Source organism: Lates calcarifer, linkage group LG11 (assembly GCF_001640805.2).
Source record: "Lates calcarifer isolate ASB-BC8 linkage group LG11, TLL_Latcal_v3, whole genome shotgun sequence".
Taxonomy (NCBI): domain Eukaryota; kingdom Metazoa; phylum Chordata; class Actinopteri; family Centropomidae; genus Lates; species Lates calcarifer.
This window is the reverse complement of record NC_066843.1, coordinates 18,985,637-19,009,511: the sequence shown is the minus strand read 5'-3', so window position 1 is coordinate 19,009,511 and position 23,875 is coordinate 18,985,637. Positions and strand designations below refer to the sequence as shown.

At 41.2% G+C, this 23,875-nt stretch overlaps 1 protein-coding gene across 7 annotated transcripts in view; it reads left to right on the top strand.

Moving 5' to 3' along the window:
• The window catches only part of caskin1 (CASK interacting protein 1), a 102,529-nt gene that overhangs the window by 71,736 nt on the left and 6,918 nt on the right, over positions 1-23,875 (top strand). For 2 of the 7 annotated variants that reach the window (XM_051073760.1, XM_051073764.1), the window contains 13 exons: positions 1,959-2,076; positions 5,870-6,115; positions 9,712-9,816; positions 10,634-10,752; positions 13,378-13,459; positions 13,907-14,019; positions 16,822-16,932; positions 19,514-19,615; positions 19,844-19,982; positions 20,995-21,138; positions 21,280-22,523; positions 22,657-22,962; positions 23,197-23,785. In XM_051073760.1, coding sequence (XP_050929717.1) covers positions 1,959-2,076; positions 5,870-6,115; positions 9,712-9,816; positions 10,634-10,752; positions 13,378-13,459; positions 13,907-14,019; positions 16,822-16,932; positions 19,514-19,615; positions 19,844-19,982; positions 20,995-21,138; positions 21,280-22,523; positions 22,657-22,962; positions 23,197-23,785 — 3,418 coding nt within the window. The remainder of the gene's footprint in view (positions 1-1,958; positions 2,077-5,869; positions 6,116-9,711; positions 9,817-10,633; positions 10,753-13,377; positions 13,460-13,906; positions 14,020-16,821; positions 16,933-19,513; positions 19,616-19,843; positions 19,983-20,994; positions 21,139-21,279; positions 22,524-22,656; positions 22,963-23,196; positions 23,786-23,875) is intronic. The other 5 variants (XM_051073761.1, XM_018698615.2, XM_051073762.1 and 2 more) reach the window with 5 other exon arrangements.

The following is a 23,875-nucleotide window of genomic DNA, read 5'->3' as shown; positions in this document are numbered from 1 at the left end:
TCTACTTTCTGAAATTATAGACCAAATATTTACGATCTGCAGGTCAATCAGTACTGAACTGCATGCAACCTGTGATGAGGGATTACTGGTATACTTCATATTAAGTGGGCGTGCAGAACAGGTTGGAACCCCCTGGAATAAAGCACAGCCCCTCTTCCTGCAAATCCACTTTCTGGTCCCTAGAAGGAGCTGCAGGCTCTGTTCCACTACTGTAGTTCAATCAGGAGAGACTTATAGAAAAACATGCACAAATCTGGATTAGAATAGAATTTTATTGTGCACAGGAGAAACAGAGTTTTGGCGCTTAGACCCCAGCAGGAAGTAGATCCCCATGGGAAGCATTCAGATTTTAAGTGGTGCTTCCAATATAGGAAACTACCCACCTGGAGCCTAGACCTGGTGGCGGTGATGGTGAGTAAGGCTTAGTCAGGACAAGTATTTATAGCATGAACAAAGTTATCTCATGGCACTTTTTGTATAGAGCATAGACTGTCTCTTATGCTATTGCGTGAGAGACCCAACAATTCCCACTATGAGCAAGCACTAGGCGACAGTGGCAAGGAAAAACTTCCTTTTAAAAGGCAGAAACCTCGAGCAGAACCGGACTTCTTTTTTTTTTTTTAATTAAACCCCGTCCGCTGAGGTGCTGGTGATGCAGAGGGATCAGATCTACACTACCGTAGATTAAAGAAAGACTACTACCACTGCTTGGAAGCCCAGCAAACGTGAATTGGCTGAGAACAGTAACGACGCACTGAAACTTTAACTGCTTCTGGGGCTTTGTACGGGTGTGCGCTACGAACGCTGAGCTAAGGTAGTTTAAGCTTGAAGACTGAGTCGAAGCTTGAAGTGATCTCACCGGCATGTGTAGGAGGACGTCAGGTGCCGGCGTGGCTGGAACGGCATGACGGCATGGTCGCGGCTGGAGCAGCCGGAGGAGCAGCGGTCCGTGCGGGAGAAGAAGAACGCCGACTGAAAAGATTGCTTTGCAGCGTGCTTTCCGGCTTGTGAACTGAGAGAGCAAGAGTTTGAGGCTGGAGAATGTCCTAACTGATAGTCTGGTACAATTATCCTGACTGCTAGAGTCGTACAACGTCGCGATGCTGAAATGACAGCTGAATGACAGCAGAGAGAGAGAACATTTTAAACTGATACACCTTAGCAGGTGATTGGCTCTAGATGAGCGACGGTTGTAATTGGATGAAAACAGAATTAGTGGGTGGGGCTTAGAGATAACAGGAAGCAGTTGAGAGTCAGCAGCCCAGTGCAGATAGACAGTCTCCCTGATTGAACTTTCGCTAAGCTTCATATTAACCTAAACAGATGAGCCAGTGCAACACAGTCCAGTATCTGTATCTGGTCATCCCATAATATTCTAGGTAGAAGTGTGCTACAGTCCCAAAGTTCTAGAATAAATTAATCACCTAAAAGCTGACATGGCCCTGATGAAGTGTTAGCAGGTCATTTGAGAATTCTTGCTCCATGTTTGGTGAGATAGCTAATGAATATGCAAGAATGAGTGGTTTCCCTCATTTACTACGGATATGTTTTACAGAAACATGTATTCACTCGCTATGTTGCAGCCCGCCCACCATTCATGAATATTCATGCAGCCTTGGGGTACTTATTACAGTAATAAGGAAGCCAAGCAATGCCTATGTTTCCTCTCCCAGGGTCTGACCGAACAATTTGGCTTTGCTCTTGTCTGACTCAGGGAATTTTTCCAAATGCAGTTTTGCATTTCTGTTTGACAGAAAATGTTTTTCATTTCAAAAAAGATGGTACTGATATTTCAGCTTTTCAGTAACACTTGGAAAGCTAAGAATAGCTTGAAATAATATTATCATACCAGTAGACTCAGTTTGGGGTACAAATGCAATAAAGTAAAACTATGTTCTTAACAAAACTTAAACAGTGTTTATTTCATTTATGTGTCTGTATACATGTCTTCCTGACAGGTTTTGGAGCAGCACCCTGACGGACGCTGGAAAGGCTGTATCCATGACAACCGAACAGGAAATGACCGGGTGGGCTACTTCCCGTCCACCATGGTAGAAGTCATCAGCAAGCGCACAGGTGTGTTTGCATTCCTATGTGTGTGCATGTGAGTGTGCGGTGGAGTTTAAGATTGCGACCACGCTGACTGTCTGATAAAATGTCAGCAAATCAGTCATGGGAATACCGTATATTACACATATTTGTACTAAACACAGAGGAAGAACTTGGAGAAAGATAGAAAAAGAAGAAGGAGAAGAAAATGGAGAAAAGTGAAGCTAAGTGAATGAACAATGCTCTAGCCTCTCTCATAAACAGTTGAGGAAGTCACCTGACCTTGCCATCTACTACAGTGGAGCTGCACAGTGGCCAACAGGCACATATTTGTCATCACACTGGTCAGATCTCAGGTTTGAATCTCTAGAACTGTTAAGTTAGTCAACTCTCCGTGGATGAATACAGGTTAGAAAAGTTATATTAGAGAACTTCATCGCTTTCATCTCACACAGTCGAAGAGAAGATGTTTGAGAGTCTGCCAGCAGTACAGTGGTACCAAATACCCAGCTGTCATCCTTGCATTACTGAAGGTGTAATCCAAGTTTAATGTTCATGAACCATTTTAGCTTCACTTCCACCAGAATTTTAACTGTTCTTCAACTCCACCTGAATGAACACTGAACTTTTAGGAGTTTGGCCTGATGGATGCTTGAAATTACCTGTTAAGTAATGAGAACACATGTTCCTGGTTGATTATGTGTTTCAGTTCTCAGTTGTCCCACTTAGCATTAGCTGCTGAATGATAGCAGGTAAATAAGAGTAAATCCAAGGCTATAAGTTTATTTCCATAGATAAACAGACTAGTTTGACATTTCGAGAAATATGCTTGTTTGTTTTCTTACTAAGAAGATCAATAATACTCTCATGCCTGCGCACTAAATGTGGCTGCAGCAAGCAGCCAGCTGGCTTAACATAGAACCAAGTCTATAAACAAGAGGGAACAACGAGCCTGGCTCTGACAAAAGGTAACAAAACCTGCCAAACAGCACCTCTAAAATCTCAGTAATTAACATGATATATCTAGTTTAGGATAACTGCACAAGATAAAAATGATGCCTTGTGGAGGCAGGCAAATTCTTCCCTCCTTTTTCCAAGGTTTTAAGATGAGCTAAGCTAACCTAATTGGCTGCTAGTGCTAGCTTCATATTACCATAAAGAAATTAGGGTCATATCAGTCTTCTCATCTTACTCTTGGCAAGGAAGCCAGTAAATATTTCCCAAAATGTAAAACTATTTTTTGAATTTCTTATTGTGTAAACTTAAAACAAGATGTTTTCTAATAAAGTGAAAGACCTGCCAGAGAAACATGTAGAATTTTGGTGTCATCTCTGGAGTTTCATTAATTAACAGGTAAGCTGACCAACCAGTGTCAAACTCTTAAAAACTCTGCCCTTTAATTTAACCTCCTCCAATCTTATATCAACACAATGAGCTATTAATATCTTTGGTGAGACATACAGAACACATTTACATCCATCCCATCACTGCACCGCCACAAAGAGGCTCAGATGTTTTTAATTGTCTATTGGTGTCTGTCTGTAGGTCAGGTTGTTCTGCTTGTCCATCTGTCTCTCTGTAGTAATATGTTTTCTTGTCTCAGTCTGTAAGCCTGTCTCTTTGTGATGATCTGCTTCATCCCCTGTGATCACAAAATTCTCACTCACTTGTCTTTAACATTATTCTCTTGCATATGGCCGCCCCTTCTTATAGTCATTTGCTCTTTTGTATATACCATATAGTCCATTTACCACCTGTAGAACCTGCTTCATGGTTGAGAAATATGCAATTGTTGCTACACCTGTCCTAACATACAGTATATTTCTATATAACAGCTGTGGATACAGTACAAAAAACAGCTGGAGCACTCCCACTCAGCTTGCAGAGCCACAATGACTAATCACTGCCAGGGCACATCAGCACACACACTTGGGGGCCACAGCAGCTGTTCTAGCAAGGGGTTTCATTTACTCAGCTGTTTTTCATCCATTTTTAATTATTATTCTTTCCCACCATTCCTCCCTAGCCAGTCTCCTGTACATGTGCTGTACTTCTCATCTACCCCTTCTTTTTCCATGAACAGGGATGATACGTATGACTTTTTTAACCAAAAGAAATAGTCAATTAAGACATCAACTAAACAGAAATATTAGCAAAAATTAGCAAAACAAACAGTTTTGCAGCAGCCATCACAATAAGAGTGGGAAACAGAAATGCATATATGGATGAAGCTAACTTTATAAGCACTCTGTCTAGTCAGTGATCACCAGTGACTGACTCTTTTATTGACAGTAACTGATGAAGTATTTCAGTAGCTAAGTAGGCTAGAGTGGGCTATAAATATTTTTCAGTTGGAAATTTGGGAGGTTTGTCTGATTCCTCAAGTTTGTCAAGTCATCATGATCATGTACTGAACTGGACATACAGCAGCTGGGATGCTAATAATTCGTATGTAATCAGTGAAGGGCAAAGTTTTTGCTAACATGAAACAAATGGTTTTTATATCTAAAAGATAAGGGCTACCAATACATTGCCTAGTTTTTAACATTTTGTCATCCAGGAAATGTAACACACCTTCACCTACTTGAGCTATGCTAGGCTAATACAAAAGTAATTTAATCTATCTCATTTGTGACCTCTACTTTGTGTAAATATGATGAAATTTCAGTGAGCCAACTCCAAAGGAACAGATTATTATGTAAATGTAGAGTATGTACAGCTTTGATATTCTGCATATAGAATCTGACCTTGTCACTCCCTACAACAAAGTCCTAAACTCCACATAGCAGGGAGTTGGGAGTGACGACAACACAGCGACTGCAGCAGCACCAAGTGACAGCTAGCTCTCAGGTGATCTTTATGGCAGCAGGCATGGCAGCAAAAGAGTGATCAGGGCATTGACAACTTAAGCGCACTAATATTATCAAATTAATTTGTTGACTAATGTATGCCATGTAAGTGAAGCGTTGGACACAAGTTGATTGTCTGAGCTAGCTTATGGGTTGTGCTTCATTTGTTAAGTTAGAGGGCTATCTATCTTGTTGCAGTGTATCTGAGAAAATGTTGCTGAGCACAATATTGGACAAAGCTGCATGTTCACAACATATTATTGCTTGGTGTCTCAAGTTCAAAATGCAAATGTAACTGAGCTTTAACTCTATACCTCATTGTACATACAGTCACATTGTTTTTATATCTTTTCTATATATTTTTTTGTTTCTGTTTATTTTGTATATTTGAACTGTAAAGGAGACTTTAGTATAATGACAATAAAGGGCATTCTGCTCTATTCTATTCAACACTAAAGCTAGCTACCTAGGCAACCCTCTAACTCTGTCTGTGTTATGTTGGTTGGAGGAGTGATGAGGGGAGGCTTGTCTGGATTGGAGCAGAATATATGTGATATACAGTTGGTTTGCCACACAATCAGCTTAAACTCAGATAAGTCAGGAGGCAACATTCAAACATGTCAAAAGTAAAAAGGTCACTCTTGATTATCAGCTTTTGCTTATCAGTCCCTGAGACCATCTCCAGTTTTGCCATCCATCATCCCTTTTCACCACATTTCATTTCAACGATGCCCGTTTGTCTGTCCTCTCCTTCTATCCAACCTCCCAACTTTAACATCAGCTGTGTCCTTCATTACCTTTGATTTCTTTGTTTAATTTTGTAACTTCAGCCATTGTTTTTAATTTTGTTTTTTTCCCCCTTTTCTTATGTGTAACTCTCTGTTTTGTTGTTTGTTTGTTACGTGGCGGTGGTTCACTGTTGGCTGGTTGTGTGTGTGTTTCGGTGTGTCGTCACGGTGGGTGTTATCTAGGTTTGGCCAGCACAGTCATTTGCACTCAACAGTTTCAAAAGATACCGCTGGTTCCCCCGGCGACGGTTGCCCCTGCCAACGCGGTAGTCAACGGCAACGACACCACGTTCCATCAGATCCATATCCTGCCTCCACCGCCTCCTCCTCCACCACATTCCCATCAGCCACTGCTTCCACTTTTCACTTCCTTTGGCTATAACAGGTCGCCCGTGACAACCCCACAGGGAGACACACCCACTGCCCCAGGTACATGGCCCCTTTTCATTATTATTATTATTATTATTATTATTATTATTATTATTATTATTAAAACTTCAAGGGATGCTTTCCTCTGGTGTTTTTCAGTGTCTGCCAGGATAAAAATTCTATTGGTCATGTAAGATTCTAATTGGCTTTGTAAGTGTTGGAGGCATCCATTAAAGTTTTCTGTTATGGATCATTATTTATGTAATTTTATGTGTTGCTCATACTGTATAACTTTTGTTTTTCTGTTGTTGCTGTTGTCATCTCCATTACTGAGAGCCAAAATCCAGTTTTAGATAGGATTCTAAAGTGTTAAGGCCACTTGCTATTTTTATATCATTGTTGTAATTCAAATATTACAGAGAAATTATTCTTTTTGCATTTATATTTACTCAACTTTGAGTCAACTACCCCTGTACTGGATTCAAATTGCCTTAACACATGCAAGGAGTTCATAGGAAATGAAGTATGGATGAAATCCAGCCTTGGTATTTGTAATTTATAGCTGAACTAAACCTTCAGCCTCTCTGATTCTAAATCATACCAGTTGCTTCATTTCATGGCTACTAATCAACACTACTATCAGTCCCATGTTAATCAGCTCTTCACAGGGCAAAAGTCAGCCATAAAAACACCTAAAGCACATTATTTATTTCACTTGTTCTGAAGTAAGACATGTCTGTATGTAAACAATGCAAAGTCACATCTTCCTCATGCAGGTCTAGTCACTGCTTTAGCATTTTTGTCAATAGGAAAGGGAGAGGAGAAAACATCTAAACAGGTGATAAAGTAATGTAGTGCAGTGGTATGGATTTTAAGATGTGGTTTTGAGCCATTGCACACAGGAATCTTTTTCTGAATTTCTTTGCAAGTAAGAAGAAGAAGAATAGATGTCAGGTGGGAGGGAAAATTCACCATTTTACCACAGACCTCTGTTCTCCTGAGTTGGTTTGTGCTTCAGTTAAACGTCATGGTTCCTTGTTTTTCGCAGTTCTTTTTTCCCTTCCTTCCTCTTTGTTCTTTCCTCTTTCCCTGCATATCACTACTGTCCCTCCCCCTAAAACTACCCTGCTAGTTTCCTATACACACATGCCCAATACGCAACTGACCAGACAGCGTGTTTTTTGTTCTGTCCTCGTCCTGTGTGTTACTGTCACGTCTGATCATTTTAACAATACTTTTACCCACTTTGCACTTATACCCGCAACTTGAGTGTGTGTGTGCGTGTGTATGAGTATGTGTGTGTGATTGTGATGAACAGTGGGAATGGTCAAGTAAAGTGCTTATACAGGCTTTGCAGAGATGAATAAGTCTGGAACAACAACTGTTAAACAAACAAGTTTAACATAATCTGAAACTACCAGTGAGTCTCAGTGAAATTGTTCAATAGAAATATAAATTTGTTCTTGGAAAGGCTGGAACATTGTCAGAGGTTTAGTTGGAGATGTAAAATACTGCATCTGGGATAATGCTAATTTTTTCTGAACAGTCTTTAGCTTTTATACAGTCATTCAAGGTCACAACATATTAGAATTACATGCTGAAAATGTATGTAGATGTATTACATGCAAAGATTTGCAAGTTTTAAAGTGTAAAATGTCAAATGTTATGTAAGTGACACAAATGCATTGTTAGAAAATGTCACCCAGAATGTTTTGCAGGTAAGGTATTCACTGATTGTAAACTCTGTACCTTCACTGGACACCATTTTGTCTCCTCCAGGAGAATACATTTCTTTAGGCAAATTTCCTGTAATACAGCAAGTCCAAAAATGGGAATGCAGCAGCCAAATAATATGATATGATAGAATATAAAAAAAATATGATACCTCTCAAATGAGTCAAGTTGAGTTTTGGCCTGAAGTGATTTCAATTCAAAGGCTGCCCATAGTCTTATAAAACATGAAATCAGTCTGAGGTCACTTGGAGGGATGCAAAATGGCCACAAGAAAGAGCTGTGACATCACATGAAAGCAAAAGGATTTTTTATGTGTGTTTCTCTAGAGCACTGTTGGTCACACATATAAACCATTTATAAACCTTTCTTAAGATGGTTATAATGGTTTATGACACTCTCCAAATGCACAACAGCAGCCCCATTTTGACAAGGCCTACATATATAATCACACACTTATGGATGCATTATATATGTATGTGTATGTACATTATGGCATATATGTGTATATACACAGATATTCATGTTATGGATTTATTTATGTACTATGGGTATATAAATGTTTTCATATATCTATATATATCCTGTATTTTTTTCTGTGTATGTGTGTGTGTGAGAGAGCATGTAAGAAAGAATGAAAGTGTGGTGTGTAAGTGAGTTTGAAACTTAAATATCCTTTTAAAGCCTCCCTTATCCGCCTCTACCCTATCATCCTGCTCTCCTACTGGCCCCTCTGTAATTCTTGTCTTCTTTACAGATAAGTTTATAATTAATTTAATTAATCCCACTTTACCCTTAACTTTCTAAAAATATCAAGTTGAGAACACACTGTAGAAAATGAGGCAGATTGCAAACCCAGTTTGCCTATGACAAATGATTTTTTGTGTTGAGAATTTTCTGTGGTTTTTGATTTAAATCTAGAAAAATCAACATTTTCTAATAGTTTCTTTTGGTTACTTACCAACATCTTAATGGATGCCAGTGTAATCTGCAAGAGTTGACTGTCCTGTCAGTCGTTAGTGAAGTCTGGCAGTTGTTTGGTGTATTTGTGAGGGACAAATACTGTACATAACTTTGACAGTTGAAGTGTCCAGTGTACTTCACATTTTAGATGATTTTAAATACAGTGGATGGTAAAACTGATATAAATATTTTTAAAGCACAAAAGTAACCTTTTATCAAATCGACATAACTATGTGACAATAATAGATTATATTTTTTCAAAATAATAAACAATTCTAAGTACAAAATCCTGTAAAATTCATGATATCAAAGTCAGGTATATGGATACGTGATAGCTAATACTGGTTTGAGCCTACATTAATGCTGCACTAATCAATATTTTTTATATAAACAATGGATCAAATGTGTAACGTGAGAGGAGTCATTTATAGTGATAAACCGGCAGATCTGCTGAGCTTTTTAGCCTTTTTTTTTTCTTAGCTAATTTTGAGTTAGCCTTACTGCTATCATTAGTAAGGCTAACTCAAAATTAGCAGCAGGAGATAGCTGCAAAAACAATGTGATAACAAACGGCAGACAGAAAAAGTTAGCAATTAGCTAGTAAACATAGTGGAGCATTTAGCAGCTAAAGAGCCAGATATTAACAGAGCTAAAAGGAGAGTGAATATTAAACTTAAATTCATCAGGTGGCCAGAGATACTACTCCAAATTTTGAACCATGTCTGTTGGATGTGCAAATAAGCTACTGTATACAAACACATTTGCCATATGAACTCTATAAGGCATTGATATGTCAGTGTTAAATAGGTTTTCCCCCTGCCCCAAAATGGCCAAACAAGTAAAAAGAAAATGAATGAATTAATTAAAAGTAATTGATGCTGCCCGTGTTAGCAAAATGATAGCAGTTCTTCCTAGGCCAGTTTAGGGTCGCTAGCGGCTAACAGTGGTGTTCTGTGTTGAAGGTTGTCGCGGCTCAGAGGCAAGTCCTCACAGCTCCCCCACCCCATCCAGCGGGCCCCATGGAGGCTCCAACGAAGAGATCTGGGTACTGCGCAAGCCCGTGGCAGGTAACTAAGCCGCGCTGCGCTGAGCCCTCAACCCCTGACTCCTTAAGCTCTGACCAGGGTTCAAACAGTATCTGACATCCATTCAAAAAAGGCTGACTGGCACTACCTATCTATGGTATTGCAAGTATCCCCAGGATCAGAATCCATCCATTTCTTTGAGCTCATCGATGATGTTGTTTGAAGGCTTTCAGATACTCTTTGACCAGCTCCTGACAGGCTCCCATGTCCTGCTTATCCCTCCATCTAAAGCTTAGCTGACCTCAGTGGCCTTATGTGTAGGACTGCAGCCATCTGCATCGGTCTACAGTCTGTGTGTGTCTTTCCAAGTGGATGTATGGAGACCTGTGAGAGAGAACAAGAAAACCTAGGAGAAAGAGGAAGAGTGAGAGAGAAGATAGTGTGTGTGTGTGTGTGTGTGTACAAGCAAAAGGTGTGTCTTGTTTACTTCACCTCTGTGTTCGTCCTTCAGTCGTCCAACAATCATCTGTCTGTCTGTCCGTCCGTCCACCTATCCACCCAACCACATGCTGCCCAGTGCATTTCAGTGGAGAGTCACACCTGTTACCACGTTGCTTTGGATATCAGCTAAACCACTCAATGTGTGTCTGCCTGTGTGTGTGTGTGTGTGTGTGTGTGTGGTGTGTGTGTGTGTGTGTGTGATTGTATGCATCCATCTGTTTGTTGCATGTGTGCATCTGTATGCACAAAATCTCTACATATTGTTTGGGCGGTTGCATACGTGTGTGAATGCATGTTTGTATGTTTTGTGTGTGTGTGTGTGTGTGTGTGTGTGTGTGTGTGTGTGTGTGTGTTACAGGTGGAGACCGCAGCAGTGTGGGTAGTTCTGGCAGTGTCACCAGTGTGAGGTCGTCAGGCAGCGGTCAGAGTGCCGGCAGTGCCGCACACATCCTCCATGCACAGGCTGAGGGGGTTAAGGTACGACACACACACAGTCACACATACATACAAACAAATATTTGCATACTCATTACAGATATACTTTATCCAGTATTCCAAGAGCTGGATATTAATTGCAATCAAAGGAAGCTAGAAGTTGCCAAATATCAGCTGCTACTGGTTGGTTTTACGTTTAATACTTTTTGCTGATTATACAGTACTTCTGTACCTTTACTTGAGTAGGATTTTTAATGTTGGACTTTGTTTGTAAATGGATTATATTTAGATTAATATACTGGTACTTTTACAAGTCCTTGAGAACCTGGTCTCAAATCTTACAGCAAGGATTTCTCTGTAGCATTATCTATTCATGACTAAAATAGGAAGCAACAACGTTGGGGGAAAAAAAACATCCTAAATGATTATTTATTAAGAGTTTAACACTCACAGATTTGATTTACAGTGACCTGGCAACAAAACCAAGCAACTCCACAACTGTCATCAATCAATCAGTCATTTTGATTTTTTGAAGTCCTGATTGGTGCACAGAAGTATGTTTTTCCACCTGAGTCCTACCTCTAAACTACAAAAAAAACAAATACAAAAACAAAAAAAAGCTCTGCAGAAAATTTTGTCGTGATGTATGATATGTAGCCACATGTTACAGAACGCTCTCTACCATCATCATCTGAATACCAAATATGTTGTTTGTTCTTCTAATGTTATCATCTATCTCTATGCTTTTATATACAAAAACAGAGATGCTCTGAACTCTGCGTTGTTAGTCTGAAGCCTCTGTTAAGATGGTTATTTACTTATGAAAGTAGCCAGTTGCACGTTAGACATTTTCAGCAGGCGTCTTGTTAAGAAAGTGCAAGTGTGGCACTTTTTAAAACCACTAAAACATCCACACAGCAAAATTAGAACCAAGTGCAGACCAGACTGACCGGTAGCATCTGTCTTCTCTGTGTATCATTCCATTCATTTCTCATCAAATTTTTATTGCAGTACTTATACTGGAAGGTTCAGAACAGAGGTTTAAGTGTGATTAATGTAACAAGAGTCAGCATCCATCACTTTTTCTCCAGACAAACCCACAGTGATCAGTCTAATCTGAGATGATGAGGTTATAGAATTGGTATTTTTTGAAATAATACATTCTCTCTATAAAAAATAAAAAGTTGAAATCCAAAGTTTAAAACACTCAGGAGTCTTGCTGCTAGAGCCTTACTTGGGGCGTTTCTCAATATCAATACGGTAAGTTTGGACTTTTGTACTTTGGGATTGTGAACTTACCATCAGCTTTGCCTGGCTCTGGTGGTTACACTTCAGGACAACTGAACCAAACTACTGTAACAAAATAATCTTTGCTCAAAGGTGCACAGACTTTTTTGGGGAAAAGATGGAATTAACAGTGAGTGTAGTAAGACATACACTTGATATCCAATCTCTCTCAAGTATATTAACATTTTTTATGAAATTTAATATGAACTGTACTGCCACTGTTCATTTTCATTTACACTGTATATATTTATTTTTTTATTCATATTGAAATGTGGTGGTATATCTGTACATATAAACTCACCGAAACTCATCTTCTCAGGCAAACCAGCAGCAACAAACCTTTTGTTTTAACAAACCACTTTTTTCACATATCGAAATGCTACAAACAGAGCCAGCGGAGAATTGCCAACGGGTTTGCTGAGATAGTATTATTCTCCGAGGACAATAGCAAACATTGGCCAGCCGGTCATCTCAGGAACCGGCCGCCAGGTCAGCCCTCACATCTCTGAATCACCAGAGCAAATTTCCTGATAGGCATTATTTGGATTGACTTACCACATGTTTGAAATCTAAATAGTTGCTTTCTCATCTGAAAAAATATCAAAACTTTGTTAAGTAATATAATAACAGTACCGAATATTTGATCTGTACTTGGTTAGATGCAGGCCTTGAACTGGAACAGTACTTGGGCTGTGACTGATTTCAGAGGTCCACGAGAACATAAGCACAGAGAACACAGATTGGGAAAGGCCTTTGGTTTGATATAAACAGTAGCCCATGGCGGCTATTATTAGCTAACTTTGGATAGATCTTGCCATGTAGTTACAGTCAGTTTGCTGACTTAATGACTCTTTTCTACTTATGCAAATGTTACAATATGCTCAAAAAAGTAAAACAAGAAGTAAGCATCAAGTACCTCACAAGCTGACCTGTTTGTTGTTGCTTGTCGCCTTGCTTCAGTACAAATGATTCAAGAACATTTTTGGAAACGAGGGGAAATTCAATTTACCAATATATGGCCACAGTGGCAGCTGTTTAGCAAAAGCTAAATAGTCTCATTTTAAAGTACATCCCCCCCCCCCCAAAAAAAGGAAAGAAATTAATAGTTTGAGCATCACTTATCAGTATTATAAACCCAAAAACCTACTGTTTTGATTCACTGTCACCACTCTCAGCCAGATATTTTCCTCAGGAGCTGGTGGAGACCAAAAATAGAGCTAAAAGGAGAGGGAATGCTGGACTGTTTACAGCTTGTTTTGCTGCCCCCAGGTGGTCAAAAAAATCTATTAATACTACTGCAAAGCAACAAAATGTAAGTTGTTACATGTATGCTAATATGGATGTTTATGTGCACTTCTATGCATGTATGTGTATGTGCAGCTTCTAGCCACGGTCCTGTCCCAGTCTGCCAAAGCTAAGGAGCATCTGCTGGAGCAGTCCAAGTCGGTAGACCAACCTGCAGGTAGGACAGGGTCACAGTAACCATACTTGCAAGTTTTATGAGACTGGTGAGATCTTTCAATAGAGGGGAAAGATGAAAACCAGGGAGCAAGAGAGTTGGGTTAGAAAAACAACAGTCACAATCCACTGGTCTTTTAAAAATGGCATCATATCACACACATACACGCACACAGACACAGATCTTGGCTGGTTTAACAGACAGATGGCCAAGGCAGGGGATGTAGGAGGAAGCTTAGAAGGGTGTGATTGGTTAAGAAGGTTTGTTGTATCTTGGAAAGCAAGAATTTTGACTGGCTGTTTGTCAAAGCAATGGAGGAGACTGACCAGAAATCAGTTGGTAGAGGTGGGTAGAGGTCAGGTTGGATAATGAGTAAACTCATCTGTTGACTAAAGCAAGTTTACAGTGACAGGGTGACAGCTTGAAACTGGCCAATGATATTTCTCCCAGCAGGCTCTGCCAGCTCCTCACGGACATCGAGCCAATCGGGCTGTCCGCTCCATGAAGCGCCGCCTTATGACGCCACGGCAACCAGGAAGGGGGAGGTGCCAGGCGAGGGGAAGGTAGGACAGTCCCAAAATCCCACAGATTCAGTCCTCTACAAACACATATGAGTAAGGAGACAGTCACCACTATCAACATCTAACTGTAGCATGAAGAGAATGTAGCTCCTCAGTCACCTAAACCACAACACTCTCTCACTCATACACACACACACACACACACACACACACATATAGACATAGACATAGACACAAACACACACCAAGATGTCCCAGCGGTTTCTCTCGCAACTGGCCTCATCCGTGCTGCGAGTGTTTGGATGCAGCCATGATACGGTGAGTCTGTGAGTAGAAGATCCCCGGCTTGATCTTGTATGAATCTGTGAACGAGAAATCTTGCGTGTGAGTGAGCGTTTGTGAGAGAGAATCCTGTCCTTCTCTCGTTTATCTATTACCTGCTATCCATCATTATTCACTCCTTTTGGTTGCAGCTTCTCTTCTTCCATTGCAGTATTTTTCTTCTTTTGCTGAGATAAATGTCTCTAATTCAATCGTTGCTCGGTGCACCTCAGGCAAGCATAACTCTAGTTAGATATCGGTGTGTGTGTGTGTGTGTGTGTGTGTGTGTGTTTGTGTGTGCGTGCTGGCAGGTGCCCAGCAGTATGCATGGTGTGGGTGGACTAGTTCGACACAAGAGGCGTGAAATCTGAGCTTACACCATGTACAGTAAGCTGTCATTTACTGTAGAGTTTGTGTGTGTGTCTGTGTGTGTGTGCGGCGTGTGCGTGTGTGTGTCTTTGTATATGTGTGGGGGCCCACATTTAAGTTGATGTCTTATTGTATAATAATTTCAAGCCTGATAGACCAACAAGCATATGTAAATAGCAGGTGGTCGTGGTGGTTGTGTGTGAATTGCTTGCCTCTGTGTGTGTGTGTGTGTGTGTGTGTGTGTGTGTGTGTGTGTGTGTGCACTGTCATGTAAGCCATGTTCATGGCCATCTGTTAGCCTGAGTCCTGGTTCCTTAGTACCCAGCATCCTAATATTTCCCTCGACAGATGAAGAAAGAGGGGAAGAACACTAATCAGCTTTGGGGGACAGTGTGAAGGAAGAGGAGGGTCATGAGGAAAGATGAAGAAAAGAAGGAAAAAGGGGGAAAGAGATGCAGAATGGACAAAGACAAAAGAGACAGGAGGAATGTGGGAGTTTAAAGAGAAACAGAGTGTGTGGGAAGAAGTCATGCAGTGGTTTTACAGTTACACCCAGTCATGTAGCACCAGTAACATCATGTAGAGCAGGACACTGTGGCAAATTATCAACTATTTTAACCAGGCAATATATCAATGGTCCTTACTCCAGATTAGGAGTGGGTTGCACCAGCTGTTGATGAAATCATCACTAAGTCTATGTATGACGTCCTACCTAAGTTCTAACTAATGATTTATTATACTGGGATGCACCAATAAAACTTGAATGTCTTAATAAACACCAGGTAATGTATCCTGGTTGGATATCTATGTGAACAGGGAACTGGTGTCACAAATCTGTAGCATAACTGCCAAAAATAATAGTCTGAGGACTTCAAAAATTATGTGAAACAGTTATAAACTATATTTTTTATAATGATGATTTATAAACAGAGAATTTGAGAATTGTGATAATATCAAAGTGTAACAATGAGCCTGCAGAAAATTGTCTTTTGAATCTGCAATCTGCAGTTCCCCTCAGCTTTATGGAAATTTATAGAAAGTTTCAGCTTACTGTTTATGAAGACAAAGTGATTAGCTGGTGAACACAGTGGAGCATTTACCAACTATAAAGGAGTTGGTAGAGACCCAAAACATTGCTAAAAGGAGAGTTAATGGTGTACTTGAATTGTTTGCTATTATTGGTTATTTGAACTATATTGTGTTGTTTTGGTGAAATGTAATTTTAAAACTCACCTGATTATTTTTTGTGTCAGGTCATATATATTTAATGATTCCTCTTTTACTCCTCAATAGCTGGTAATAGCAAGCTAATGTTAACTTTGTCAGTTGGTTCAGTTAGCTACGCAACAGTTACACCTGGAAGTTAGTGAATGTAAAAAGCCAGATCTCTAGATAAGATCTGTTTTGTGTGGTGCAACGCATTTTATTAAAAATCTACAATTGAACTTAAAAACTGTGTACATTTAGGTTGAAACAGCTTAGCACTGAACATATCTCAAGCACATTTTTAAGACTGAGCCTCAGTCAAAAATGATGAAATCAACTTAGAGATAATTAGCTAAAAGAAGCTAAGAGTAGCTAAAAACTAAAATCGAACTGAGCTATTCTAAAGTGTTAGCATATTTGAGGAAGGATATTTGTTGTGGGGAAGTATGTGACAATGAGTGTGTCTGCTTCTACAGTCAGTTTTTTTAGCGTGGTCTCCACTACACTGAAGCATTTTCTGGCCTCTCTCCTCAAACATAAATCCTATTTTGTCTCCTTTCCAGCTGTTAAGCGTCAAATGCAGATTAGCCTGCTGTTGCTAATCTGCAGCTCTTGCTGGAGCATACTAGATACTTGAGGCAGGGCTTTTCTCCTTCCTAACTTAAGCCTGGTTTTCACTACAGGGCCAAGCAGGGCTAACAGAGGCTAATTTGTTGACCTTGTCAGGGGCCAGATGTTACAGTTATAATCATCCCTAAATGTATTTGTGACATCAGAATATATTGAAAGGATATACTGACAGACACAAAATCCAGGGAAAAGTCCCTTGCTATAGTAATTATATTATGGCCTCTGTTTGGCAATACTTGGCCCTGCTGAGGAAAAGTGGCTGTTGAAGAAGTAGACACGGAACCAGTGACCGCATGCCCCCTGTTTTCTCTCCCTTAGAGCTCAGAGGCCGTTGTCCAATGGCTGAGTGACTTTCAGCTGCAGGTCTACGCTCCAAACTTCCTGGGCGCTGGGTATGACTTGCCCACCATTAGCCGAATGACCCCAGAGGTAAGGCAACTGAACCCTGACTCCCTGAACCCCAGAGAGGTCACAGGCACCTCCAAGGACCACAATGGAAACGAGTCTGCACGACTTTGATTTGTGCTGTCCTTGATGTTTTCAAGATGCATGTATATCATTTCCTTGAAAAATTCTGAATGAGCACAATTTAACCACTCGACCAAACTGGTCTCAACTAGTCCTTCCCTGCCTCCTGCCAAACCTGCCTGATTCAGTGTTTCACCTCTCACCCATGACCTGGTATTGACCAGCATCTCTCTCTGACCCCTGGTATCCTTGTAAGTGTCATCACTGCACTACAGTCTGAGGCAGTCTCAAAACTGCCCATTAAAATTGACTAAAATGTTATTGCAATGCTTATGCTATTTATGCAGTTTTAAATACAGTTTTAATATTTCAATGTAAAGAAAAAATCCTAACAAGTAAATTCAAAATATATAATAATATAAGGATAACTGGGCCTAAACGCAGTGCTCATAGACATTACATTTTGATTTTCTGACATGCAAATAAATGTTAGAATTTTTAATTAAAAGTGGCAGTCCTATACCCTACAGTCCACTGTGAAAAGGTCACTTATCAGTCCCATTAACAACACCCATCTCTACACCTCTACTCAGATTTTAGCAAACCATTTTGTTTCTCCAACCTGCACATACAGTGGCCAGTTGAGTCTCATGGCTCTCACTGACCCCACAACATAAAAATGATACTATTTGAGTTATATCTGAAGGCAAGAAAGAAATATGACTCGAAATGGATGCTAATGTTGCTCTGTGTATGCTGGGTGTGTAAGTCGGACTATGTTTGCAAAATGTCACCCATAACAAATACATAAGCTGATTGTATTTAACTGAGAATGTTCCTGTTACTGCTAGTCTTGGTAAGTCCTCCAAAAACAACTTAATGTAGCTTTAAGTAAAAGGACAACTGCCAAAGGAAAACTCAAAACAATGCTCATCTGTTTCATGAAAAGCAAAAAAAAAAGCTCTTTACCAAATTTCTTTATTATTTCTGTATTAAGTTAATCATTTTACCCTCTGACAGTAAGTCTTAAAGGGGCACTCCAACAATTTCATGAAGTTCAGTTCACTTACCAAGAGGAGTATTAGTGTATATTACAATATTTTTTCAACCTGTTAAAACAGTTTTAAAATGCCTTCAGTTTTCCAAAGTCTAAGAAAATAACTCTCATGATGATCATGGGTTAGGTTTTGAAAAATGATCCTGAGTCGCTTCACAGGAAATACAGGATGTTTTTTGGTGTTTTGCAGCTTAACAAAAATGTTTAAATACTGGAGTACCCTTTCAAATAAATATCGAATATTTGTTCACATTGTTATTTTGCATCAGCCTATACAACAATAGTAAGCAGTTCATACTGTACAGAAATCAGCTGGAATTTCCAAAGTCAAAAAATAGAAAATCAAATCACACTAAAAATTTAAGGATTAATAATACGTTCTACACTAACATAAAATGGAAAAAACAACGACAACAAAAAGACAATAAAATAAACAAACTGCCGTAATGCATCATATAATTGTTGCTTGCCTTTTAACTCTACATCTCTATCCATGTACTCTCACTTCCATTTTGAGCTGCCAGTGTACAGGGTCCAGTGCTAAACACATTCAAAAATAAAGCCTGTGAACATAAAGTTGATGTAAAAATCTGTCCATGCAACCCTCTGTCCCCCCCCCCACCCCCAAACACTGCTGCTGCCTGTTCCAAGGAACTAGACTTGATGCTCTCTGCCACGCTCACCTACATACAAATAATTTATAGCATATATAAATTATTTATATATATACACTCACTGCAGTCATAGTTGTGCATGCTGAAGGGTTCAGAGCTGGGCTGACTTAAAAAGAGCTTTGTTATTAGAGACGTCATAAAATCTTTGCCCCTATTACTGTATGTTTTGTCACATCTGTATAGAATTTATGAATTATTCTTCCATGTGCGTGTGTGTGTGTGTGTGCGCGCGCACGTGTGTGTGTGCATGTGTGATGATTATTGAATGTTAATTTATGTCTGGAAATGTGTGTTCTTGTGTGTCCACCACAACTACCACTGAATTACACAAACAAAACTCAACAAACATTGACGGGATGATTCACTGTATTTTTCATTAATTACAGTTCTTAATGTGCACTCTATAATTTATAATTCTCTTAGTTTCAATATATATGAAGAAGTGTAATATAAAAGTATAAAACTAAGAGCTGGATCTAAGTGAAATTATGGAGAATTTAGCTGACTGATTTCTTGGGGTGCTTCCTTTTCACTATGGACATTTGCTTTTGCTTTCCTTGCTTTTCTGCTTTTTCTTATAATTTTGAGACATTTACATTTCTGCTCTTTTCTCCTCACCTGACAAAAGCTTTCATTAGATGTCATGCCGTCTCATTTCTTTGTGTTGCAAGTTTTCCTGTGTGTGTGTGTGAGAGAGAGAGAGAGAGACTGCTGGATTATTGTAGATTTTAATGCACTTTGTGGTGGAAAACCTACACCTTCCACTACTGTATCTTATGTGTGTGTAATCTGTTTGTTTGTGTGTGTATAGGATCTGACAGCTATTGGGATAACTAAACCAGGTCACAGAAAGAAAATGACATCAGAGATTAACAAGCTAAATGTCTCAGAGTGGCTACCTGATCAGAAACCTGTGAGTAAAACTCAAGACATACATGCACACACACTCTGCTTTAATGACCAAGTATTGTAGATGCTTGCCTGGTATAGTGACACAGTGTGATACGGTGTACATCATAATTCTATTGGTTCAGCAAAAAATGCCAGATGTGTTAGTTGGCTGCCCTGCTTGTTAGTCTAAAGTTACCAGCTTTAGCTTTAGCTAGCCTGGTGAGCAGTCATGTTTCTGGTGTTCCTGTAGGCCAATCTAGGAGAATGGTTATCTGCCATTGGTCTAAGCCAGTACCACCAGGTGTTAGTGCAGAACGGTTATGAGAACATCGACTTTATCACTGACATCACTTGGGAGGACCTGCAAGAAATCGGCATCACCAAACTGGGTAAGTCAGACAGTTTGTTTCATACTTTATACACATTAATGCATTTTTTACAGTTAGAGCACTTTGAGAGTTACAGTATACTGTTCGAAGCATTAGAGTCTACTGCAGTCAAGCTTCAGCTCAATGGACAGTGATTTGTGCTACAGTAGAGTCCTCCTTTATGTCTCTGCCATCTAATTGAGCTGCTGCTATAGTAAACATTATATTCCTAGATGTAAGCAGAGATAACTGGTTAGGGGTAAGGTGAGGGTAAGCTTTAGGTTAAGGGAAGGGGAAACATAAATCGATGGGGAAACAGATGTCACTTCCTGGAGAATCTACTCCAAGTATTGGAATCTGACATCAACTCTACAGTGTTTTCTGCAGCAAAAATGTATATGTATGAAAATTCATGAGGAAACAGCTGCCCCTTCCCCTTCCTCTTAACAAATTACTGAGAGACGCATGTATATGGAGCCCCGACACTGATATAAATGAAAGGTGATCAGACAGGTCAAAAATGATGTATGAAGTATGAATACAATGCTATGGTGGACTAAGTAGTGTTAGCTCGCTAACTTTGTTAGTAGTTAGTTGTTAAGTGTTAAGAAAATGAATACAGTGATAGTACAGCAGGACACAGTATATCACGTTAACATTTCGTGCACTGGATGATGTCATTTATGATGAAAATTAGCTTTAGTTGGGTAGCTAGCTGAAAAAGTTGGTGTTTAGTCATGCTTCAGTTAGCTATCTATGATTGCTGATTGTGAAAAGGAAATGTTATGTGGGGAAAATAGGGAATAGATAAAGGATTAAGTGCAAAATACAGGAATATTAAGGTTCTGAAAATGTTATCTATTTATGCAATTATTGTTATTATTTATTAATTATGATCTAATAAAATAGCTAAACTAAAATCTGATTTTTTAAATTGAAAATGATATTAAAAATAATTTGTTGTCCTCTAATTTATTTCTTCAAATTTTTGAGATTTAATGAGACCGGTAATTCCAATCTGTTGATGTTTTAGGTCACCAAAAGAAGCTGATGCTGGCAGTGAAGCGACTGGCAGAAATGCAGCGTGGTTCAGATGGGCGGGGCTCCCTCCGAAAGAAGCCCCCACCAATCACACAGCAGCAGGAAGTCATGTCAGTGGACAGCCCACCTCCAGACGGTAAGCCAACAGATGATAAATTGATAATGACCAACTTTTTTAAATCAGATCTACTGTATACTGCCTTATCTAATGAGATTTTGCAGTGGTCAGACATGTCACCTTATCGTCATATTAATTTGACATTCTTTTTCTCCTCAGAGGTCATGTCTCCAAAGATGAGCACCTTCCAGGACAGCGAGTTGAGCACTGAGCTACAGAGTGCCATGACTCAACCAGGTCAGGAGGTCAAAGCTCAACGAACACGCAGCCTGAGCAAAGATCATGATGAGGTGATGACAGGAGGTGGGGGAGGAGGTACTGGGCCACCTAAGAAGGAGGCGCGGACTATGAGGCAGCAGAGCAGCCAGGGAAGCACCTCCTCCCACAGAGGCAGTGTCTCCTCTCAAGGCAAACACCGTCACTCCCACTCCCATTCACAGCCTGCTCCACCCTACACGCCCCCTCACACTCCTACCAAGACTAGAACCTCGTCTTCCTCCTCCACTTCCTCTGCCCAGAGCGCACCTTCCCCGCAGGCCAAACCCAAGCCGTCCCCCCAGTTCATCCAGGGGGAGAGACCTCAGTCACCGCGCTCACACCCACCTCAGTCTCCAACCCACCGCGGGGCTCCATGTATCCAGCCTCAACCTCAGCCTCAGCCTCAGCCTCAGCAGCAGCCTCAGCCTCAGCAGCAGCAGCAGCAGCCTCTAGTCCAGCCACAGAACCAGGCACACAGTCAGCACCACTCACAGACACAGATGATGGAGGTCAGGGAGAGCCAACAACCACAGGTCCCTCTCCTCTGCCTCCCCCCAGAGGTTGAACTTGCTGAGGGAGAAGGAGCAGAGCCCTCGGCGCTCCAGAAGAAACGCGCTCACAGCCTCAACCGATATGCCGTGTCCGATGGCGAATGTGATGAAAAAGCAGGAGGAGGAGGTGGAGGCGGAGAAGGAGAAGCAGAGGTAGTAGGAAATCAGAGCTCAGCTGTCGTCAGAGGGGAGGGAGGTAAATACGCCACAGTGACCCACCGCGTCAGCCGCAGCCACTCCGTCCGCAACCAGGAAAAGAACGCTAACCGCAACCAAACGCAGTCCTTTGCGCTGCGTCAGAAGAAAAAAGGCCCGCCCCCGCCACCGCCCAAACGTTCCAGCTCTGCCATCTCCAGTTCCAACTCCAACCTGACAGATGCCAACACACTGCAGCAAACACATACTACCACAGGGGGGATGCTGGACGTGCCTTACCACCAACAGCGGCGGGCCAGCGACCTCGGGGTGTCCGTGGAAACAGCTGCTGTGGAGACGAGCAGCATGGGTAGCGTCAGGAGCATCGCTGCCATGTTGGAAATGTCTTCTATAGGGGGTGGAGCCAAAGGCATGGCACTGCAGAAGAATTTCTTGCAGGTATTGAGAACATTTCATAAATCATTGTAGAAGTATCTGTACTGTATGTCTTCCTCTTTGAAGTGTCAAGTATACATACTTCCCAATACTTAACCAATTGACTTAACCAATGACATGATCGTATGTTTACCAGGTGGGGAAAACACGGGATGCCATTGGTCTGGACGGTGAAGTGGTGAACCGACGGCGGACCATTAGTGGCCCTGTCACAGAGCTGGTGGCAGCTGCCAGGCGGAACCAGCCAACTCCCTCTGCTCTCCCATCTCCCTCCGTCCAACCTGAAACCTCCCCTCCCACTGTAAATTCCTCCTCCCCCCACCCTCCGTCGTCCCCCCACCCCAGCTCGGGAGGCAGCAGCAGCTCATCAGAGAACCTGCCATTTGCGGAGGAGGGGAGCTTGACAATCCGCCGCCAGGGTCGAGGAGAAGGAGAAGGACAGGTAGCTATCTATATATATGTTTGTCTATCTATCTGCCTATCTATCTACCTATCTATCTATCTATCTATGTAATGTAATGTGCTAAAATGAAATGTGAGCTAATGTAGTACAAATCCATAGTGAAGCTTCTGTGTTCTGTATGCCTTATTTATGTTATCCATATATCTTTATCAATGTTTTTGACTGTTTGTGCAAAAATGACCCCTTGTCACGAATGTATGAATTTTCCGTTAGTGTGTATTTTGTGTTTGTCTGCAGGGTGACGGCGAGGGTCCCCAGGGAGATGGTGGTTACCCCCAGGAAGACATCTCCAATGTTGAGGCCACAGCAACCTTGAAGCGACGGCCCCGCAGCTCCAAGCCCCACCCCAATGGCTCCGACTTCACCCTCCAGGAATCATCCACTGTCAAACGGCGGCCCAAGAGCCGCGACAAGGAGCCTGAGGGCTATGCAGACATGGCCACAGCTAATGGAGAGCCTGTGGCAACTGGGCCACCAAACACCACGCAACCAGTACCCTATCAGAATGGCACTGCCACCATGAAACGCCGCCCGGTGTCTGATGCAGGAGTGACGGAGCAGCCACAACCTCTACCCCAACAACAACCTCAGCCGCAAGTGACTGCTGCTCCTCGCAGGGACAGTGTGGATCAAGGAGCTCCAGTGGTCAATGAAGGAGGTCCACAAAGGAAACCAAAGCCGCCAGTCTCCCCTAAGCCTGTGGTGGGGCAGATAAAGAGACAAGGAGGCCCACAGACCCCCCCACAGCCTTCCTCCAACAAAAGAGTCCCGTTGCCAGGTCCTGGAACACCAGGAAGCCCAGGTACTCACAGACTATGACTGTGTGTTTGTGTCGGATATGGTTGAAAATGGAGGTCATAATCTGAAAAATGCAGGCACTCTGTAGTAAAAT